The 22,937-nt window shown below is 32.7% G+C and overlaps 1 protein-coding gene across 1 annotated transcript; it reads left to right on the top strand.

Annotated features, from left to right (window-relative positions):
* Positions 1-2,452: 2,452 nt before the first annotated feature.
* Positions 2,453-3,860, top strand: LOC131624761 (carboxylesterase 1-like). The gene has a single exon (XM_058895678.1). It carries the CDS (start codon positions 2,620-2,622, stop codon positions 3,649-3,651), a length of 1,032 nt encoding a protein of 343 aa, XP_058751661.1. The 5' UTR covers positions 2,453-2,619; the 3' UTR covers positions 3,652-3,860.
* The last annotated feature ends 19,077 nt before the right edge of the window (positions 3,861-22,937 follow it).

The raw sequence follows: 22,937 nt of genomic DNA on the forward strand, positions 1-22,937 counted from the left end.
AAGATTATCAGCCCTAAATCTATGATAGTTTAGAAACTAATAGATATCATCCTTAATCAAAATTCATGATGTCTATTTCTACAACAACACAAATCCGAAGCATTTAAGCAAAGAGATCAAGAACAACATCAATAATGATTTGTAAAGCAAATATAAATATGATCCCAAGATTGAAAAATGTACATACAAGAAGGGAAAAATATACATATAACACCCACCATTAGAATGGATCACAAGGAAAAAGGAGAAAAAGCGGGAACTTCTTCGGCTGTCAGCACGAGCCGCGACCAATCTATATGATGAACTACCCAATGATGTTGCTTAAACCTCTAAACTACATAGAATGGATCAGAGCTCAACTTTGTCAAAGAAGAGATGATAAAACCTAACAAAATATGACTTTATAACATATATACAAAATAGAAATCGCAGACCGCGCTACGCGCGCCATCATTTAATGTACCAAATCGCCCTAGAAAGCGTTTCGCGCCCTCCAGACCGCGCGACAGGTGCTCTAATTTGCCAAAATTTATTCTTCAACTCTCAAACCACGCGGTGCGCACTAGACCGCACGACGCGCCCGCACCAGAAAATTATTTCTCCCAAAATTGCATGTCTGAAGCCGTGTCTTCGACACTTTATTACTCATGCTCCAAATACGCATAAATACCTACAAAAAGACATTAAAACTATCAAACGGTACACAATTACACGAAAATACAATTATTCACAAACTAAACGTATTTACAAACAAATCAGAGATTATTCAAACTATATTTACAAAAAGAACCGATAAGCGCTAAAAATTACATACACAAAATAATAACATTTTGGCACTTATCAGCCAGAGATGAAGAGAAAAGTTGAAACTTTATCGACTTCCAAGTCGACGTTATCCACAGTTGAGGTTGCTCTAGTAGAGGAGAACCAGGAGTCGGAGTCTTCCCGTGAGTGTGTGGAGGATTTAGAGATGTCTTTAAATGACGCTCTATAAGGTTGGAAGAGAGCTAATGATGGTCTTTGGGAGATGCGACATGAAAACCTTAAGTTGCCCAATTAGTATGCAAAATTTGTGGAAGACAACTTCTCTGTTATTCAGATTACCACTTTGTGATACATTGTTTTAATCCATGTTACTTTCAATGTGTGGTTTTATTGTTGTGGTTGTACGCCTGCAGTGTTTGCGATAACATACCTGATTCGTTTGTTGTGGGATTTTGGTTGCTTTAGTTGTATGCTTGTAACGTTTATGATAGTAGCACTGATTCATTTGCTATACTTTCTTATCATAAATAAGAGAATTTAGTGAAACTTGATTCATTCATTTTAAAAAGAAGGTATCAAATGCTTATACGATAAATTCAATTTTAACTAAGTGATGTGATCACTACTTATATTTCATCAATTTATGTTGATACGACATTATCCAGTGGGCCTTAATTACTCAGAGTTCTCCCATGCATCTTTCAATTTAGAACCATTTGCAATATACTACCTGAGATCCCTGTTACTCTCTTTCGAGAGTTTGATTACCGATTCTTCTAGTTGCTTTGAAAGAGATGTCACATTGATTTTCATTGGCTTCTCTGTCTTTCCCCTTTTTGTTACATTGTATGGCTTTATATATATCATTCATGCTCTAGACAGACCGACACAAATCGTTACCATCTCGTCATGAACATTGTGATACTTTACTTTGAAGCGGACCGGGAAGGCAATTCATGCATAAGATGTAATTTGTAGACACTCTTGTAGAGAATCACTAAGAATGGCAAGGCAACCATCCTAGTGTCTCTCTCTTTTCTCCCAATGTAATCATCAACTCAATTTACCCCCCCCCCCCCCCCCCCGATTGAAGGTGTATAGGTCAAATCTCTTATATGGACTCACCTTCTCTCTTCTCAATCCAAACTTCTTGAAAAGTTTTGCATACATGATGTCGCAAAAGCCCCCCTTCAATGAGGATCCTAGATACATCAAAATTAGCCATTGTTGTCGTTATCACCAAGGAAGAAACTCATTCGAATTCCGCCTATCTCTTCACTATCTTGGAACACGATGATTCCTTTTTCGACTTCTTGTCAATGTTTGTTTATTCTTCTTTGTTAATTTTCATTAACTCGTCCACCCGTGGTTCAACGTCTTTTACGAGTTATCATTTGATTAGATTCAATAATAAGAAATGAGATGAAGGGCATGATTGTTTGTTCTCGATAAAAATAAGAGCCCACCCATTCCATGGGCCTTCACTTCGACAATTGTTGTAAAATCTTGCGAAGGGCCTGAAAAATTAAGGGATACGAATTTCTAACTGAGAAATGCAAGTTAACAAGTGCCACTATCTCATCTTATCATCTAAACAAATGAAAAACAAAACAATCAAACAATTAATCACTTGATCACGTTCCAAATTTCCAAAGACAACAACGTTATTTAATTCGTAATTTTCGAACGTTGGTGGATGATACTTTTGTGCCCGTGGACTGCACCAATTATTACCTAACGCAGATAAAATAATGAAAGATTCTAACCTACTCGTTTGACAAACACTACTTTTACAAACTCTCTTGATGTTCACACCTTAATTTTTTGTCGGAAGAAAAGAGAAATAATTGATCAATGATTAAACCAAGAAACTTTCATCAGCCTCCACAACCAACCATGTCAGGTCAACCTATCTCACAACCACAAACCAATGATCCCTTTATCCATCTCAAAATCCTCCCAAACCCCGACGGCACAATCACACGCCTACGTGGTGACCAACACACCCCACCTTCATCAAATCCCAGCCTTCCAATCCCCGTTCTCACCAAAGACATCCCCATTAACGCTTCACACAACACCTCCGCTAGAATATTCCTACCCCGCAAAACACTCAATCCCTCCTCCTCCGCCCATAAACTCCCTCTTATAGTTTACTTTCACGGTGGCGGTTTCATCTTCTTCAGTGCAGCCTCAGATTTTTTCCACGATCTTTGTTCCAACCTCGCTAACGACGTTAACTCCATCGTCGTATCAATCGACTACCGTCTCGCTCCTGAACATCGTTTACCTGCTGCATATGATGATGCTATGGATGCGTTACACTGGATTAAAACCCGACCGGATGAATGGTTGAGAAAGTATGCTGATTATTCAAACTGTTACATCATGGGAGGTAGCGCGGGCGCAAATATCGCTTACCACGCAGGTCTACGCGTAGCTACAGAGATTAATCTCAATAATTCACTTAATATCAAAGGACTGATATTGTCGCAACCGTTTTTCGGCGGGACGAAGAGACTACCATCGGAGCTGAAGCTGTTAAACGATGCCGTTTTGCCGCCGCACGTGTGTGACTTGATGTGGGAACTATCGTTGCCTCTGGGTGTTGACCGTGATCATGAGTATTGTAATCCAACGGTTGGCGATGGTGTTGGGGTTTTGGATAGGGTGAGGGAACTTGGTTGGAGGGTGCTGGTGAGTGGGTGTGAGGGGGATCCATTGATGGATCATCAGAAGGTGTTGGCGAGAGTGATGGAAGAGAAGGGTGTGGTGGTGGTGAGAAGTTTTACGGCAGGGGGGTGTCATGGGGTTGAGGTTCGGGATCTTGTCAAGCAAAAGGAATTGCATAATCTGATCAAAGATTTCATTTCTTTTCACATCTAAATTTTTAATTTGTCACATTGTGTTTCGTAGTAATTTTTAAATAAATATTTGTGTAATTGTTTTTGTGTGTTTGCACTTTGCATGATGCCATTAATTGTTAATTTATAAATTAATTTTCCACAAACAATACATATTTGAATAATAATAATCTAATGTAGAGTAAAAACAATAGTCATATTATTTTAATAACCAAAAACATTAATAGAAGTGCTAGAGTATTCAAAGTCATTCTGAAAGAGAATTAGTTACTTTGGGCACAAGATGAGAACAAACACATCAAACAAAAAAAAGTTACAATATCAAGAATTGCATTCTACACGAGCCATGGACACCACGGTATCGTTAACCATATAAAAATTGTCCTTTTTCCTCGTAGTTGAACCCCAAATGTGCAATAGTTTCTTGTTAAAAAAAAGTCATCGTATGTTCTCTTTGCGAAATTTCTCTTTTACGTAATTTATGTCGAGTTGGTAGCCGATTTAATAGCAGCCAACATCCAAACAAATTGATATTTAATGGCATGTTAGTATTCCATATAGCCTTCATTACTTCTTTTGAAATTCCATGCCCATATGTTAACAAATTGTAGAATACAAATTTTTATAACATGACCCACCGAAAAACCATATGTGACTGCCCTCCAAATTAGGTCTGGCCACATTACTTTACAATCATAAACTAGCTAAGATTTTAAATGGTCATAATATATTAGATCATTTAAAAGATGATAAAAGACAGTTTATGAATGACACGACAAAATATAATATGTCTCTCAGATACATAATTGTTGTTTTAAAATATAGAGATTCAGAAAACCTCATGAGCGTTGCCTAGGTATATAAGACAATATATACATACAAGACGAGCAAGAGAGGTCAGTTCACTGAAATACAACATATGTTGAGTTTTATTCATAAAGGGAAATAAATGTACCGGACCAAAAACAGATACATTTCAAATTTTGTTACTCATATCATTTGGACTCATCCTGATTCAGTGAAGTTGTTTAATATGTTTCATTTGGTGTTGATGTTTGATTGTACGTTCAAAATAAATAAGGTTTTGCGGGAATGATGAGACATGCTGCTCTTGGAGGTATGTACAAAAGCTTTAAACTATCTAGAGTGGAATATAGCTTGTTACAATTTGCCAACGACACTATCATGTTTGGTGAATGCTCATGGGCTAACTTGTGGCCAATGAAGGCTTTACTCATGGGTTATGAAATGGTTTCTGGCCTGAGAGTTAACCTGGATAAAAGTAAGATTTTCGGTGTTTGTTGTTCCTCATACTTCCTGCAAGCAGCCTCGGCTTTTCTGGGGTGTAAGGTAGACAGATTCCCTTTTAAGTTCTTGGGATTTACAATGGGCGGTAATCAAAGGTCTATTAACTTCTGGAAACCGGTGATTAATTCCTTGAAAGCTAAGATTTTAGTTTGGAAGGGCAGGCTCCTTTCCATGGGTGGTAGAGTCACTCTATTGAATAACGTTCTTTCTAATATACCGAGCTATCAACTTTCCTTTTACAAAGTCCCGTCTAAAGTGATTAAGGAGATTAGGGCACTCCAAAGGAGGTTCTTGTGGCAAGGTGTGGTGGATAAGGGAGGAATGTCGTGGGTTAATTGGGATATCGTCTGCAAGTTTAAAAAACAGGGGGGGCTCGGTGTCAAGGATATTGGCAAGTTTAACAAAGCATTACTATCGAAGTGGATATGGAGATTTATGGTTGAGGAGGAGGCTATTTGGTGTGGTTTTATGAATGTAAGTGTTTACGGTGATTTCCGGTAAACAACCGCTAGTCTTCCAAACTATAATAAATATGATTTGGTTACTTGCAGGATCGACTAGATTGATCCTAGGACATAGTCAAAAAGGTTGTTATCCATGATAGTTCGAATTATGTCTATGGTTGGTGCGTCTCGAAATAAGAAATACTTAATCAAGGAAATAAAGATTAGCAATCACCTTGTTATACACGTAAATATAACATCAGCGAAAGGTAAGTTAAAGATAAAACATAAGACAAAACTGTGAAAGTGCAAGAATCTTAAAGTGCAGGAAAGTTAAATGCTTCGAAAATTAGGTGACATGAAAGTAAAGAGTGCAGGAATATTAATGACATAAAGTAAATGGAATGCAGTAATATCGAAAGATACTTGAATAAAGAAAAATACACATGTATTTAAAATGGTGTTGGTGTCATACGTACATTTCTCAGCGAACTCTTTCTCTTAACACTTGATACTTGAGTAATATGTGAGTGATTTGTACAAAATGAACACACGGAATCCTAATACTAAGACCCTTATTTATACTAGTTTCGACCCTAACGGTCCTACATTAATCTAATGCCACGTTGCCCACAGAAAATCCAGGGATGCCATCTGTCTTCGTGCGGTTATATAAACTACTTCGAAATTCAAATTATCCCGCCTGAATCCTCTTTCGACGCGTGGCAACGTAATCAGAATCGAGAATGCCACGAAAACACGCTAAGCTTCAGTACTTCGCATATTTCACAAAAACGTCTAAGTCCCAAAGACCATTCTTTTCGAATTTAGCTTCGGCGCTCACTATCTTTGTTCCAAATTAAACATCATTCTCGAAGCATGGCCATCAGTAGCCATTTTTATCTTCAAAGATGATCATCAGTAACCATCTTCCTTTGAATTCCAAATCTTCGAAGGACATTCTTCTCAAACGAAATCTTCAGCTAACAGTAAGATATGGTGATTTGAGATCAAGAATGTGGAATATTGATGGAGGCAGTTGTGGTCTTAAAGAGTCAATTTGGTGGAAGGATTTAATGGGTTTATGTGTTGATTCTCAAGGAATTATTAACAAGATGTCTGTTAAGTTGGGCAATGGTGAAGTTGCTGGTTTTTAGAATTCTCGCTGGCTTGGCATATACAAACTGGATGAACTATTTCCAAATCTGTTCCAGGAAATATCTTCAAAAAATGCTTTTGTTAGTAACATGGGGACCTGGTGTGGTGAGGTCTGGTCTTGGAAATTTATCCAAGCAGAAGAGGTTTTGGGTTTGGAAGCAACTACGGAGTTGGAAGAACTAAACTCACTACTTATTGATGTTCATCTAAAACTCAATGTTGTAGACGAGATAGTTTAACCATATGATGATTTAAAACGGTTTACCGTTTGTTCTTGTTACAATTTGTTAATGCAGGAGCAAGGTGGAATTGAATTGGAGGAGGTTTGTAAACAGGGGCTGAACGTGATTTGGGGGGCCGATGTCCCATCTAAAATTAAGCTTTTTGCTTGGAGGCTAATTTTCTACGTAGAGGAATTATTATGCAGAATCAAGAAGCTGTGTGTGTCTTTTGGCAACTACATGTAGAAGATGTAACTCATCTATTTATGCATTGTCCTAAGTTACATAGATTATGGATAATAATATTTCTCTGGTTGGATTTAGATGCATTCTTGGCTGAAGATTGTTGTTGTCACCTACTGCTTACCACACACTCACTGTCTGGAAGGTTGCCAAGGAAAAGGGTGGGGGCAATATGGTTGACAATATGGTGGTGTACTTGGAGGCTTAGAAATGATATCATATTTAACAATGTTGATTTTGATAGTGATGAACTATTTTTCTTGATCCTTTGACATACTTGGTGGTGGCTTGCAATAAGAGCTAAGGATAAGATTAAGTGTACCTTTTATGAATGGTTTAAAAACCTGTTTTTATGCTTTTAATTTGTACTGGATTTCAAGTTTGATTTCCTGGTTTCTCTTGTAAGGGTTTAAGTACCCCTAGTACTCAATTTCTAATACAAGAGTTGCTTATGAAAAAAATAGGTATTGCATCCCCCAATAACGTAAGTTTTCATTTATTTGATTCTGGGTTGGTAGTTCACTACAAGAAAATTTGTAGTTTGCGACAGTTATTTTGGCTGATTACGAAGGTTAAAACCGTCGTAATTTACAATCTACGACGGTTGTAGTACCGTCTCAGAATCGTGTGTCCCCAACCTGTTTTGCGACGGTTAAAACGTTGTTGATTATTTATTGTACATACAAAACAAACAGGTACCCGGCTACCACTAGGGGTGTTCGCGGTTTGGTTTGGGTGGTTTTGACGCTAAAAAACATCCGAACTGTGAGAGAAAATAAAGTTTGGTTCGGTTGACTTTCAAAAATAAAATCAAACCAAACCAAACTAATGCGATTTCGATTGGTTCGGTTTCATACAAAAAAATCATTGAGCCATACATACACATATAGAGGAAAATATAATTTTGTGTTTAATCATTTATACATTACCCTAAAAAAGTTTATAATTGTCAAAATAAGTTTTTAATTAGATACATAAAAATGCGTCTTACAATTTTATTTTAGGTCTAAAGAATGATATATGAAATTGCATTCGTAAAAAAATATTGTAAAAAATACAATAAAATATATTTTGTCAAAATAGTATTTGTAAATGAATAAAATTTTATTTTTTGATGATATATAAATTAAAATAAATATCATACAAAGAATATGATAAAATATACACATAACTCTACTTGATTTCTCTAAAAAAATTAGAGAAATATATATTAGTTAGTAAGATTTTGTAATATAATGCGGTTTGGTTTGGTTTACAAAATACAAACCGCAAACCAAACCGAACCACGCAGTTCTATTAGAAAATGACTCAAATACATCCGAACCAAATGGAGTTTTTTGCAGTTTCGGTTTGGTTGGTTCGGTTTTGCGGTTTTCTATTTGGGCGGTTCGATTTTGAACACCCCTAGCTACCACTACTTGAGATTGTTTGTGTTACATCTACGAAGTTGACATTTTCGGTTGGATATTCCTATATGAAACATGAAAGGGAGGAAAACTTCACATTTGCACTAGAAAAGCTTAAATAATTGTTCGCTTTCGAGAAGTTGCTACAGAAGGTTTTGGTGACGGACTAGGAACTGACGTTGATGAATTCCATGAAAGTTATGTTCCCAAACTCAACTCATTTGTTGTGTTTGTTCCATATTACAAAATAAATGTTAGTATGAAGTGTAAGGAGTATGTTGAACACACAGGAAAAAGCATGTTATGGATCTATGGAACAACATTATGTAATCGAATAGGGAGTATAAGTTTGTGGAACACCTGAAGAATTTTGAGGTTGTATGTGCTCATATTCCCTTATTTGTTCAGTATATGCATGAAACATGACTGAAACCCTATAAAGAAAGGTTTGTTGTTGAATGTATTAATGCAGTCACTTGTTTAGAGAGCACGACAACGAACATGTACATCGATGTGACTTTGAATACGTTACATTACTAATTATCAAATAATGACATCCTTTTCTATTTATGTTTTTAGGGTTGAGTCTGCTCACTGAAAATTAAAAAACATGTTGACACAGTAGGTGAGATTTATGGAAAAGTTAGGATGTTGTGAATACCATGTTAAAGTTATAACTAGGTTCAATTAGAGTATCATTTCAAAAAATTCTTGCTTGCATTCATCATCGATATAACGCTCTATTTTACTCCACATTGCACGACTTTGGTTCAAGATAGTGTATACAACACGTTGGAAAGGAACTCAAAAGGGTAAAATTCGTTGGTTCTGACAAAGATGCGTGTGGTTGATTCAATAAATTGTGCGTGTGAATTTGCAGGAATTCAAATACAAGCTGAGTATGTTCCGTTAGAATCGATTCATATGTTTTGGAAGAAATTATACATTGAAGATCATGAGGTGACTTAAGAAGATAGTGAAATACATTTGGATTTAGAAGAAGAGTGTGAAGAGTTGAAGAGGTATTTTAGTACATTGGATATTGTAGGCCAAAGAGCGATGAAGAAAAAGTTTGAGAACTAACACATCCATCCATAACTTCCATTTGTCCGCCACCAGTGAAGTCCAAGCCAGATAGGGGAAATAATAAGAGTAAAAAAGGTCAAGAGAGTAATGTTCATCACGATCCTTCCCATTGGGAGTATGCCGAGGGCTCGTTGGGAAGCCAGGTTACAAACATATCATGTACAAAACCAATTAAAAGTCAATCATCTAGCTAGTCTTCAGAACTTATTTACTTGTCTAAGTTTCTTATTTTCTTACATTAGTACATTGATGACATTGTTGATGTGGGTCAAGATGGAAATTGTGGTTTCTGTGCTATTTCAGCTTTACTTGGACGGGGAAAAGAGTCATGGGCTTTAGTTTGAAATCAGTTAGATGTTGAAATTTATCAACACCATCAAATGTATTCTAATGTGTTATGTGACACGGTATCTGAAGTTAAGAGTTCGTTGTGATTATCTACCTTGTGTGTGAAGGGTTATGAGAAGTGGATGACGATTTCTTATATGGGTTACCATATTGTTTCTAGATATGTGGTTATATTGGTCTCGTTGTCCGAAAACCTTAACATCACATTCTTCACATTAGTGATATATTCATGCATAGCTCCGAGTAAGCATGACATTATTGTTGTTGATTTTGTTAACACCAGTCATTGGGTTCAGGTGAAGTAGAAACCTAAATGTCCATTTCCTCCCTCCACTATTGATGGGGACAGAACTATAGTGAAGGTGCAAGAGCATGGGAAACAACATATACAAGACGTAAAAGGCATTGGGAAGAAGAAGTTAGGAAGTCAACATAATTTATTTTGTAATGATATTGTAGCAGCTTTTGCAATATATGTATATATTTTATCGGATATATTTTGTTAAAAATGTCAAAAACTTAAGTGTTTTTCAAAACTCACCACTCCGTACTAGATTTTTCATATATTCAAAAAATTTGTAATGTACTGGAATTTTCAAAATATCCGGTATATTTATAGGTTATCGGACTTTTTAAAAATATCTGGTTACCAGAAACAATGTTTTTTTATTGAAATTTTTTTTATATTTCTTTAAAAAATCCAATATTATTTTTTGCAATATTCGGTATTTCTTTATATAAATGCAAAAATTTTGGTAATCCTTTGAAGAAACCAATAATTTATGGTATATTTAAAAATTTGGAATTATTAATTAAGGGCATAAAAATAATAACAATGCTCATGTGGGGGTGCCTGGTCAAATTTTGGGGGTGGCAGGATAGATTCCATTATGCCCTTAATGACAATGGTGTTGAGTTGAAGAGTGATGAAGATTTGAAGGTTATGTGGAGAACATATAATCGAATACTAACTAAGAGACCGTTCGAGTTTGATGCTCTAATTTCTAGATCTGTCGAGGACATAATCAAGATGTTAAAATATCCAGAATCATCATGTAGTGTTTAGGTTTCTTTATTTATCACTCCCTCCATTCCTTTTTAATTTTAATGTTTTTACTTTTTACACATACCAATAAAACTAATAATTATTGTTACTTTTTAAGCAATAATTTTCATTTTACCTATAATACTCTTAAATATTCATTAATCCATTTTTCTTTTTCTCTCTAAATGAATCACTAAGGGTAATTTTGACAAAACAATAATTAATGCTACCTAGAATTCTGAAAACGACGGTTAAAAAGAAACAAAATTTCTATACAAAAGAGACAATTAAAATGAAACAAAGGGAGTATTGTTATGTAATCATTTTTCTAAAGTTATGTTAATCGTCATGTGTTATGGTATTTGTCAAATGTTAAGTTATGTTCATCCTGCAATAATGGAGGTGACAAAATGTTATCAAATAAATTGTACGGTGCAAATGTCTGAATAATAATTCACATAATCTACAAATAATATAAAAATGATAAAAAGGTCTAAATAGACCCCCCACAGGCTAAGTGTGCTTCCTGTGACGCCAAAGTATAAAACTCACCATCTGAGTTTACTAAACCCATGATGTTATCCATAATGATTGATATCATCTACAAACATTGAGCGTCATCTGCACCATATGGAGGCGGAAACACGCCATTAGAAGGTCACATAGCATGAGAATACCCAACATCATCTCCATGTTGCCTGGGTGGGATGATGTGAGGGTGTTATTTAGTAAGGTACTACTCCAAGTATCCATCAACACACTACGCATATAATTAAACCTCCCCTGCACGATACTTTAATGGCACAGACAGAACTGATAACAAACCATGTATCAATGCCCTTAGATGGAATAGAAGGGGCTGGTTATGGGATATCCTGGACATGTCCAAACTAGCGCAAACACCTCTTAGGTAAGTGTTTGGCCACTAAGGTCTCCCATTGCAGATAACCAGAAAAGTGAAGCTTCATAAAACTCTTGATTCACTCTCTGGTCTACACGGGGTGTCCAGATGACATCGTCTACATTTAGTGCATCAATCCTTTTCATGTACTCCACAACACCTCTTGGATGTGTATGCCTGGACTTCCATCTCTTGGCCCATGTGGAGTCAAGAGTGGTAAGCAGAACTGGTAACTCACAAATGGATGGGAAATGCTCGTATATCCAACACTGTACAAGAACATTGGCAAATCTCTCATAAATAAGAATCAAATAAATAAGTAATAAAAAATTTCATACCTGAAATAGACTCATATAACCGGCAAGCTGCCTAATCTCAAATATAGTCATCTCTCCAAGTGTATAATATAAAATAGTTATTGCAACACACCCCAAGCCCAACTAACACGGAGAAGGCTATTAAACACCCACATGTACTTTGCATCAATATATACATGAGACTTATTCTCTAAGATAACACATCCTACAAGATGTCGCATGTATACCATAGTGATTTCCTCATACATAGACTGACACACTAGGTCGCCATACCTATCCCAGAGCCAAGATAAGCGAAAGTGGACACCAATTTTAACCCTAATCTCCTTTATCACCTACTTCTCAATAACATAAATTACGTACAACAATAATACATGCTAGCTGTTGGCTAATGAGAAGACTAGTGAAAAAACTACCTGCTAGTGGAAGATGGAACAGAGATGAGACATCATCCAAGGTAATCATCATCTAACCAAATGGAAGATGGAAAAAAGAAGTCTCCTTATGGCATCTCTCAATAAAGGATGTCAATAACTGAGTGTCGAGCTTCGTCAGCGAAGAATCCTCAAGTTAAATGAGACCATACTCTTCGACAATCGCCCTAATCTTCCGGGGCATCTTCTAAGAAATTCTCCAGCTCCCCCCTCCGGTGTGGGTGGGCACCTTCATCGGCGGGTCCTGTAATAAACCAAGTAAAGAGAATAAATTATTTTCAATGTATCAATAATAAATAAAGCCAAACTCAACATAACATATGCATACCTCTCCATGCCATAATCTGAATGCCATAAGACTGGCATATGAGTGAGCACAAAATAGTTAATGGGCTTTCTAAGAAACCCATCATCCGTGTGTACAGACGACTTTCTCGAGGCTGGTGCAGTAACCTTTGTCTCAACTGGATGATTAACCTCCATATCACCAGCAATAGGCACCTCAGTAGTTGTCTGCGGTGTAACCTCTATAGTAGTCGGAGCCTCCGTCTTAGAATGATGGGACATCTCTGTCTAGGTCACCATATGCATGACATCTTCAACTTCCACCTGGACATCCTAAGCAAATGTCTCATCATCAAAATATCTGGTCCATGAACTAGCGGGTCTAGATCCTCTATGTAGGATACTACAGGGTGCATGAAATTGCTCGGCCACCATCTGCCTCCTGTGAGAACTGGTCGGGGTTACTCTTCCTGCTCGAATATATGATTCCTCGACGTCATCTCTCTCACACGAGCCCTCAGTGCAGCAACTGCAGCTCTGTCACATTGTCTAAAAGCAATCGTGTCGTCTGATCTTTTGGTCCTCATTGCAAATACAAAAAGATGCAATTTAACTTGCTAGATTTTTTAAATATCCGGAAAACTTCATGGTTTTCTCAATTTTTTTTTAAATTATCAATAAACCTAAGCAATATTTGTTCACTACTGATTTTTTCAAAATCACTTGTATAAATGCATGCATTTTTACCGATTTTTTCACAATATACAGTTGAAACCATGCATTTTTACCGATTTTTTCACAATATACAGTTGAAACCATGCATTTTTACTTTTTTTCCCACTAAGTCTGATACAACGTATGCAATTTTACCGGATTTTTAAAATATCCAGAAGAATGTATGAATTTTTATCGATTTTTTCAAAATATCCGGTAGAAAGTATGCATTTTTACCGGATTTTTCAAAATATCCAATAAAAATGTATGAAAAACATGAATTTTTATCCTGATATTTAAAAATGTTGTAAAAATGCATAAATTTTTTAAAAAAAACCAATATAAACATAATAATAAGATAAAATTAGATACTCACATATCATAAATTTGATAGTTTGTCTGAAAAATTCGATAGTTTTTAAAAAAAGAATTCGAAATTGCGAGAGATTTTCAGAATACTTGAAATATGACCATAAAATTGTGAATGAAATTTTTATATTTCACAGGTTTGATATAGTAATTAAATAAGATTTGGGGTATGACAAAATTTTGGGGTAGCAAATTTTGGGGTGGCAGAATAAAATTTCCAAAATTTAAGTATCCAGGGGCAATTCATTTTGGGCCTTATAAAAGTCCTCGTTACTTGGTGGTTTCGTAAGTAACATGAACTATTTTTTATTTTTTTCATTTTATCCTCAAGCTATCACTTCCTCTTAAAGATTTAAAGTTTAAATTTTTATTTAATACAAATTAGTTTTTGTCTACAGGTACATTAACTTCATAACCTATATATTATATTATAAAAATTGTTGGCAATAAAAAATTTATCGAACATTTTAAGAATATATCAACTCGAAAATAATCATCGTAATTTATACTAGATTTTATTTATATGAATTATTATTATTATTATTATTATTATTATTATTATTATTATTATTATTATTATTATTATTATTATTATTATTATTATTATTATTATTAGAGAAATGCTAACCAGTGCCTTCAGGGCAATGGTTAAGATTTTAAAATGATTTCGGTAATCTACGTATTTAATGTCTCGAATTCCTTTAGGGTGTGTTTGGTTCGGAGTAGATGGAGGGAGGGGAGGGAATATTTCTAATTAAATGTGTTTGGTTCAAATTTTATGAGGGAAGGGGAGGGGAGCAAAATCCCTCCAAAACACACTTTTTGCGTCCCCAAATCAGGGGGATTTGGAGGGGAGGGGAGAGAATCTAAACATTGATATTTTAAAACTTATTATAATTACTATAATATCCTCAGTTTTATTTTAATATTTCAAAATTATTCATTTTCTTTTGTATTACTGCTCTTTTCTGTGTGAGTTTTCTCGATTGTTTCTATAACTTATTATAATTATTATATAAGTTTTTCTTTTGTCTTTAATATAAATCATAACCATTATATATTTTTTATTTTTTTATAACTCTTTTATGTTTATTTATATTTTTTTATAATTTTGTTATGTATCCTATCATATTTTCTTTTATATCAAACTTTAAATCTTTCATTTTAATTTATATATTTATTTTATTAAAAGATTTAAACTATTTATATTTAATAATAAATTATTTTATGTATTTGATGTGTTAAATAATTCATTATGATTTAAAAGTTATTATCAACATATAATTTAATTTGTTTTTGAACATTTTATTTGAATTAAGTGAACTCAATTTTTTAATATTATGTAGTAAATTATAACTTTTTAGTCACTTAATATTAGAAATTTTTCTAACAAAAAAAATATGTATAAAATTTTCACATTATCATATTGTATCACTTATATAAGATTTTTCTAATTTTAATAATTATTTATTCCACCAACATTTCCAAAATGGTTCCAAGGGGGATTGAACCCAAGACATTTGGTTTATTACACTAATGCCTTGCCACCAAGCCAATTCTATTTCTCATCATACATTTACAACTCATTTATATATATTACATATGTTAAATAATTATTATTAAAATAGTTGTTAAATAATGTATATAATAGTTATTATTACTACACATTTCAATACTGTAGGTAAATAGTGTATATTATTACTACACATTTAAATTCTTTACGTTTCATATTGTAGGTAACTAATTATTTAATAATCTATATAATAGTTAAAATATTTAATAAATTAATTATTTAATAAAAAAATATGTAAAATATTAATAATTGAGGTATTAATATTTAAAAAAAAACACACACATTTTTTTCCGACTTAAAATATTTTAATTATTATTGGAAAAAATTATTTAACAAAATTATTTATTATTGTATATTATTATTTATTAGAACAAAACAATAATTATTATCAAAATTCAAAACAATACAGTAATTATTACCAAAATTCAAAACAAAACAAAATTTATTTCGAAAAAAGTATCTCATTATTATTTATTAAATATTTTAACGTTAATTATTACATCTTTAATTTACCAATTATTATTTTAATTTATTAAATATTTAACATTAATTATTAAATATTTTTCCAATAATAATTAATTTTTTTTCCAATATACAGTAAAATATTAATAGTGATAGTGTTCAATAAAAAATATAATTAATTAAACAAAATATTAATATGAATAGCAAAATTTAACACTTTTCATTTAAAACAAAATTCATTTAAACAAAATTAACACAAGTATGTAATATAATACTTATGTATTGCAATTATAAAACAAGAAATACAAGTGGCCTAGTGGATATACAAGGTTGTGGTAAGTAGGAGGTAATTTTAAATCTTTGCATTTTAATATTTCAGGGATCAAAATGAAAAAAATCAAACAAAATAAGGTGACATGGAATTACTGGGAATGACTGGATATTAAAATAAATGGAAAATGAAAAAAATTGGCTGCCACGTTGACCAAAGTCAACAAGAAAGTGAGTTATAAGGACTCAAACCAAAAAAAAAAAAAAAAGATACAGGGACCAAATTCAAAAACTCACTAACTTACAAGGACCAATGAACTATTTAAGCCTTAATATAATATCTCCCCCTTAGTTGCCTTTATGTAATTTTTATGGTTGGAACATCCAACCTATTTTATGCCTTGTTGTGTAACCCTCTTTGTATTGGGGTGGAGCATCCTTTGCTCCCTTTAATTCCATTGCGTATTGAAAAAAAAAGTCTCAAAAATTGAAATATTATATTTTTTATAAAATTTATATATTTTTTAGAATACTTAACCATTGTCCTGAGGACTGGTTAGCAAGATCCTTATTATAATTATTATAATTATTATTATTATTATTATTATTATTATTATTATTATTAATAAAAATAAGATTATTATTATTATTGTTTTAAAACATCTCTAATAATTTTCTTTAGGCAAAAAATATAAACTAATTTTTAGTCCCCACAAAAACTTCTTAGTCAGTCACAAGGTTGATATATTTATTTCACTTTCAAATTGAAATATAATTATAATTATATTCCAATTTTTATATTGTACATGTCTTATATTATATAATCATTAAATTAATTTTTCCAAAAGCTTTGTCATTTCTTTCACCAACCTCAATATCGCCCCACAAGACAAGTTCATGGAAGAAATTAGATTATATTAATTCATTCACATTAACCGTTATGCATGTTGGATATGCAGACACGTAATTGTGCAATGCGATTTGAAGTAAATTAAAATAAGATAATTATATTTTAGTTAGGAAAACAACACGAGATATCACCATTCTCCAACTCGATCAGATCGTGTTTGTTTTATCGTTTTCTGGTATTTATGTTTGTAAAATGGCCAACTTAGTCATAGGTCATAGCATGCATTAACTCACTTTGTAAGTATTCAAGGCTTATTAGAATATTAATTATCTCTATCATTTTGAAGGAAAATAATACTTATCTTCTCTTTTGTCTTATTAAAAAATAATTATAGTATCTAAATAATCAATGAGGGAGCACAGTATTATTTTTTATACCTCATATATTTTACTAGCTAGCTACAACAGAAAAAATATTGAGTATTTGTCCTTTATAGCAATGTAAATAATGAGATAAGACAAAAACTTATTCAATCAAAACTAAGGTGCAGTAGCTCTAGACTATAGAGTTGATCTAGGGTAATTGATTAGTGTAATAGTTTAATTAAACTAAGCAAGTTTGTTGTATGAATATATTCATTTTAAATTTTGGGCTAGAGTTCACTATCATTGTCCTTACTTCTGGCGGCTGCGACCTTGAATGTAAAGAGATGATGTAATCAATGATAGTGAGAAGGGAAAACTTATTACTATAGAAATCATGTTTAGTTTTTAGTGTTTTGTAATAGTGTTTTTTTTTTTTTTTTTTAAATCTTGGTATCCGGCCTTGCGACCGACTAATCCAAGAGGGACCAATCCCACCGTCCACTAGCGGGGGCCCCGTTTAAAGCCAGGACTTTGTTCTGTATGGACTGGCCCACACAAATTTTTAGTGTTTTGTAATAGTGTTTTGTAATAGTGTTAATTAGGGGGTGTTGAAAACGGTAAAATTAAACCAAATTAAATCGAAATCGCAAAAACTTGCATTTAGTTCAGATGTATTTGGGCTATTTTTTAACAAATTGCGTGGTTCGGTTCAGTTTGTAGTTTGTATTTTACGAACTAAACCGTATTATATTACAACTCTCATACTTCATTCAACCTATATCCAACCCAAACTCAAGCCTATTATGCCTTAGCCTTAGGATTACGAATGATTTTCTCTTTTTCACACTTAAGATTTCAATTTAAGTATTCTTAAATCTCTCCTAGCGGTATTGTGCCTTTTACTCATATTCTTTTACAAGTACTATTCTTTCATCTCTTAAGATCTTTCTTTTTCATCTTATTATTTTTATTCTATTGTTTTATCTCCTGATTACATTTTTAATGTTCCTCTTCTTATCTAATCTCTCATTTCTTCCGCCATTTCTTTTTCATTTTGTCTAATCTTTCATCTCCTCTTTTTTTTCTATTTCATTATAATATTTTTTAATATTATTTTATGCTACTATTTTATGTTTTTTATTTCACTTTTATCTAATATTATTTTTGTATATTATTACCCAAATATGACGAATTTTGTTGTTATTTGATAACTTATAAATGACTAAATACAAAGTTATGTTGTCATCTATATGTGTATGTATGACTCAATAAATTTTTGTAAAAAAACCAAACCAACTCAAATCGTATTGGTTTATTAAGTTTTACTTTTAAAAGTCAACCGAACAAACCGAACCGCACACTTTTTTTCTTGCGGTTCAGATGATATTTTTTTACGTCAAAATTGCCTAAACGACACCGCGAACACCCCTAATGTCATCACATGTGTATCGTTACATAACAACTAAGTAGAAGTGTTGTAAGATAATAATTAAGTTATTTAATTTTAATTAATAATATATATATATTTGTGTTTAATTAAAAAAGTTGATTTTCTTCACAAATTATTTTGAAATTTCTAGCACATGCAATATATGTCACTGTATATGTCTCAACATCAGAACTTGATGTCAAGACAGATGTGGCAACACCTGTGAACAGACAGATCAGAATAGGATAAAACACACCTGACTGTAATTATGTAGACATAGATTACAAAATGATCCACATCCTCAAACATACGGTAAGACCAGTGTCTCAACACAAACCACAATTCCATGACAGATGTCTTGACATCATCTGTTGACAAAACACATATTAACCAAACAAAAAGTATGTAGAATTCAATTGCAAAATGGTAAATAACATAGAGAATTGTTAACCCAATTCTGTGCAACAACACCTAATATGAGGGCTACCAAGACAGGAAGGAAATTCACTATCAGTAGTATCAATTCAAAGCTAAACAATCTCAGTTTACAACTTCTCACTTAATCACTATCCAGTGCAACTTCAACCAAGAAATCGACATCTAGATATGAGAAATCGATATCTCACTTTCAATCATCGCAGTGATAAATAAACAGTTCTAATCCGAGTGACTGTTTCAAAACAAGTCACAATCCTAGATACAAAACTAATCAAAAACTAGTGATAAAAGAAGATTACTCTTCGAGAACAAAATACTTAGTTTTGCTTCACAACTTCAGCTAAGAACAATACTTGATATCTTGCTTAAAAACTCCAATCAAGAATAATACTCAACTCTACTCTTAAAAGCTTAAAGATTGAGAACAACAACTTAACGAATAGTCAAGTAACAATCAGTCTACCACACTCTATCAAAACATATGTGTGTGATTTACACACACAAGAGACTCTCAAAACTTCAGACCCAAGACTTCTCCAAGTTTTACAATTGTGAAAATTGTTTACAATATGTCTATGGTTCTCTTTAAATAGTCTTCAGCAGTCCATGGGCTTCGAAAAACTTTACTTGATCCACAAACTGAGAGTTGCAACAAATCTGCAGAATAATCTTTTTGAATTTTGGAACAAATCTTCAAATTTCCTAAAGTGTCTCAATCATCCAATTTTAGAAACTTTAATTATATTGGAGATTTGATTCACTTGTTCCAGATTAAATCTTCTTGACCTGCGTAAATCATTTAGATACATCCAAAAGAGACATAAAAAATCAAATCAAATCAGTCAAGATTTAAACCAGCCTATATTGATGTTCTGGTATAGAATGTCACGACATTTGTCAGGACATCTAGTTTTTAATGTAAGCTCATACTCAGTTGTATCAGAAGATTAAGATGTTATGACATCTTTCTTAACAACTTTCAAGCGCCATATTTTGACAAAATTCTGCCAATCCTAAAATCATGGATCTAACACTTTTCACTTACCTCAAACTCTTATTGCACAAAAATGGACACATAAAAGATTTTGTAGTGGCAGAAAACACAAGTCAGAGGCAATTTAACACACAATGAAACATAAAGATCATATATATGAGGTTTTTTAATGTTATAATAGTGTCGATATGAATTTGAGGCATTTGTTAGACTTTTATAGTGAGGTCTTATGGCTTTCAAGGACCTAAAACCTTTTATTTGTTATAGTTGTCTTAGAGGAAAGATGTCAGAAATTCTACAAATCTTTGTTATCTAACAGTTTATACGGGCCTTTGTTATCCTTGACCATATGTGTCTCTAAGATGTTTATATCTTCTATGTCCCCCGACTTACAAGAACCCATGTGACCCAGTCCTCCTTATATTGAGTCTTGATCCATACATGTCCATCACTTGGATCGTATATCCTATTAATGACATGTTTGGATTGGTTTTTGGAAGATTCAAAAGTAATTCTAGCGGTGTAAAATTGATTATGGAGTGATTTTGATGGTTTGGTTCTTCAAAAGTAGAATTGATTCTGTGTTTATAATTGATTTTACTTGAAACTAGAATTTGTAACTTCTGAGTTAAAACATGATTCTTACACTGAAATTTGTTATTCAACTCACTTTTACCTAAATGTATCCAAACAAAAATCAATTATGTTAAACTCAATTCTGTCAAACTCAATTATGTTAAAATCAATTATTTCCACCATCAATCCAAACACACACTAAAACATATGTGGTCGGGTTCCATACAAGCGGGTGATTTGCCTAGACCGGAACAAATGCTAAAATAATTAAAAAGTATTTTTAATTTTTAAATAAAAATTCAAATAATAATAATAAAAATGTGAGATATTGGATCGAACTCTAGTATGGCCGAAGGGTAGCTTCTTGGTTCGACAGGGTTAAGCATGAAGTCGAAGGTTGTTCACATGCTTGTGTCGAAGATGCTAGGGTTGTTAGCATGTTAAATTAGGTTTTAGTGTTTAAACCCTAATTTGTTAAGTTAGCTTATTTATTAAGTTGACTTGTGTAATGGGTCTTGTGGAAAAAGCCCATTAGTTAGTATGTTAGGTTTTATTATAAATAGCATACTAGTCTCTCATCATTGCTAAGCTGAAAATCCTAATTTAGGGTGAGAGAGGTTATTTGTTATTCTTGTAAACTTGTAATCTTGTTTTAAGAGAAAGTAAAAGAATAGCAGTTATAACCAATATCTGTGTTCTCCTCTTCTTCCTTGTCCGTTATTCATCCCTTATTTTATACTTTGTTCGTGGCATTGAATTCAAAAAAAAAAAGAAAAATGAAAAAATTTAGTAAAAATAAAAATAAAATATTAAAAGAGATAGTTATTTATATAATTGAAAGAGGAAGCTAAATATGTATATAAATCATCTCTAGGGCTACACAAATGTAAGAGAAATTCACATACATACCGAATCTTAAAATGATTGAATTTGTGTTGTGTATATGCACCATAGCATTCAAATAGTATGAGCCACCTTTTCTGATTGGATTTATTTGCTGTTTTTTGACCTCACTACCACACGGGTATAAGATCTTGAAGATATATAAAGATTATACGGTGATGTGTTTAACCTCTAGCTTATTTCATCAAACAACTTAAAGTTTAACAAAAATTGAATCTTCAAATAGAATCTGAAATTTTCTCAAAGTAGCGTTCAAAAAGGAGTTGAGTAAAAGGAGCTACATAGTTGCATCAACACTGAATTGAAACACTAAAAAGTTCTGTTTTAGCAACGAAATTAATCTTAAAAAAACAACATTTTAATCAGCTTAGTACCGGTGTTGAAGGGTTATTTAACGATATGTCATACCATTTTTTAATTAGCTTATACGATTTGAGTATAAAACTTTTACAAAAAGCTTTAAACAACAACAATTTAACTCTGTCGAGTCCTTCAGCAACTAAGGCTATCTTTAGGAGTTTGGAGAGAAGCGAAGAGGAAGACTTCTAAAATTATTTTTTGAATATAAAAAAATATTTAATATTTTTAAAAAAATTATTTTGTTTATAATGATAAAAGAGTGTATATCATTGCTATATTTTTTATTTTTCGAATACTATAATATAAAAAATATTTTAAAAATTTATGTAAGTTCTCCAAAACCTACAAAGCTCTCCTTACAAATTTTGAGTTCCTTATATTAGAGAATTTTTGGTGTTATGAATAAAGCAAACCTTCTAAAATCCTTCCCAACCAAAATCATTTAATTTATTCCACTCAATCCTTCTATTTTCTTAAAACCATCTTTTCCCTTCCCCTCCAAACTTCCAAACATAACCTTTGTTAAATACAAAATCTTCTTCATAACCCAATGATCCCCTAGTGGCCCCCAAGTACTAAGGAGGTTTGTATCACAATTAACCTTAACAAAAATTTTAAGAGGTTTTTTCCTTCCTATTTTGCATCTCTTTTCTTCTTCTTCTAAAACACCACTTTATATAAAGTATTATAAATTCCATAAACCTTTTTAAATTTTTTAATTCAAATCAATATTAACTGTATTTTAAAAAAAAAATCAATAATATACTCATGCGCCCGCACGGGTAAAAATTATTTAGTAGTGTAAAATTG

The sequence above is a fragment of the Vicia villosa genome, unplaced genomic scaffold, assembly GCF_029867415.1.
Source record: "Vicia villosa cultivar HV-30 ecotype Madison, WI unplaced genomic scaffold, Vvil1.0 ctg.000162F_1_1_1, whole genome shotgun sequence".
NCBI classification, from domain to species: domain Eukaryota; kingdom Viridiplantae; phylum Streptophyta; class Magnoliopsida; order Fabales; family Fabaceae; genus Vicia; species Vicia villosa.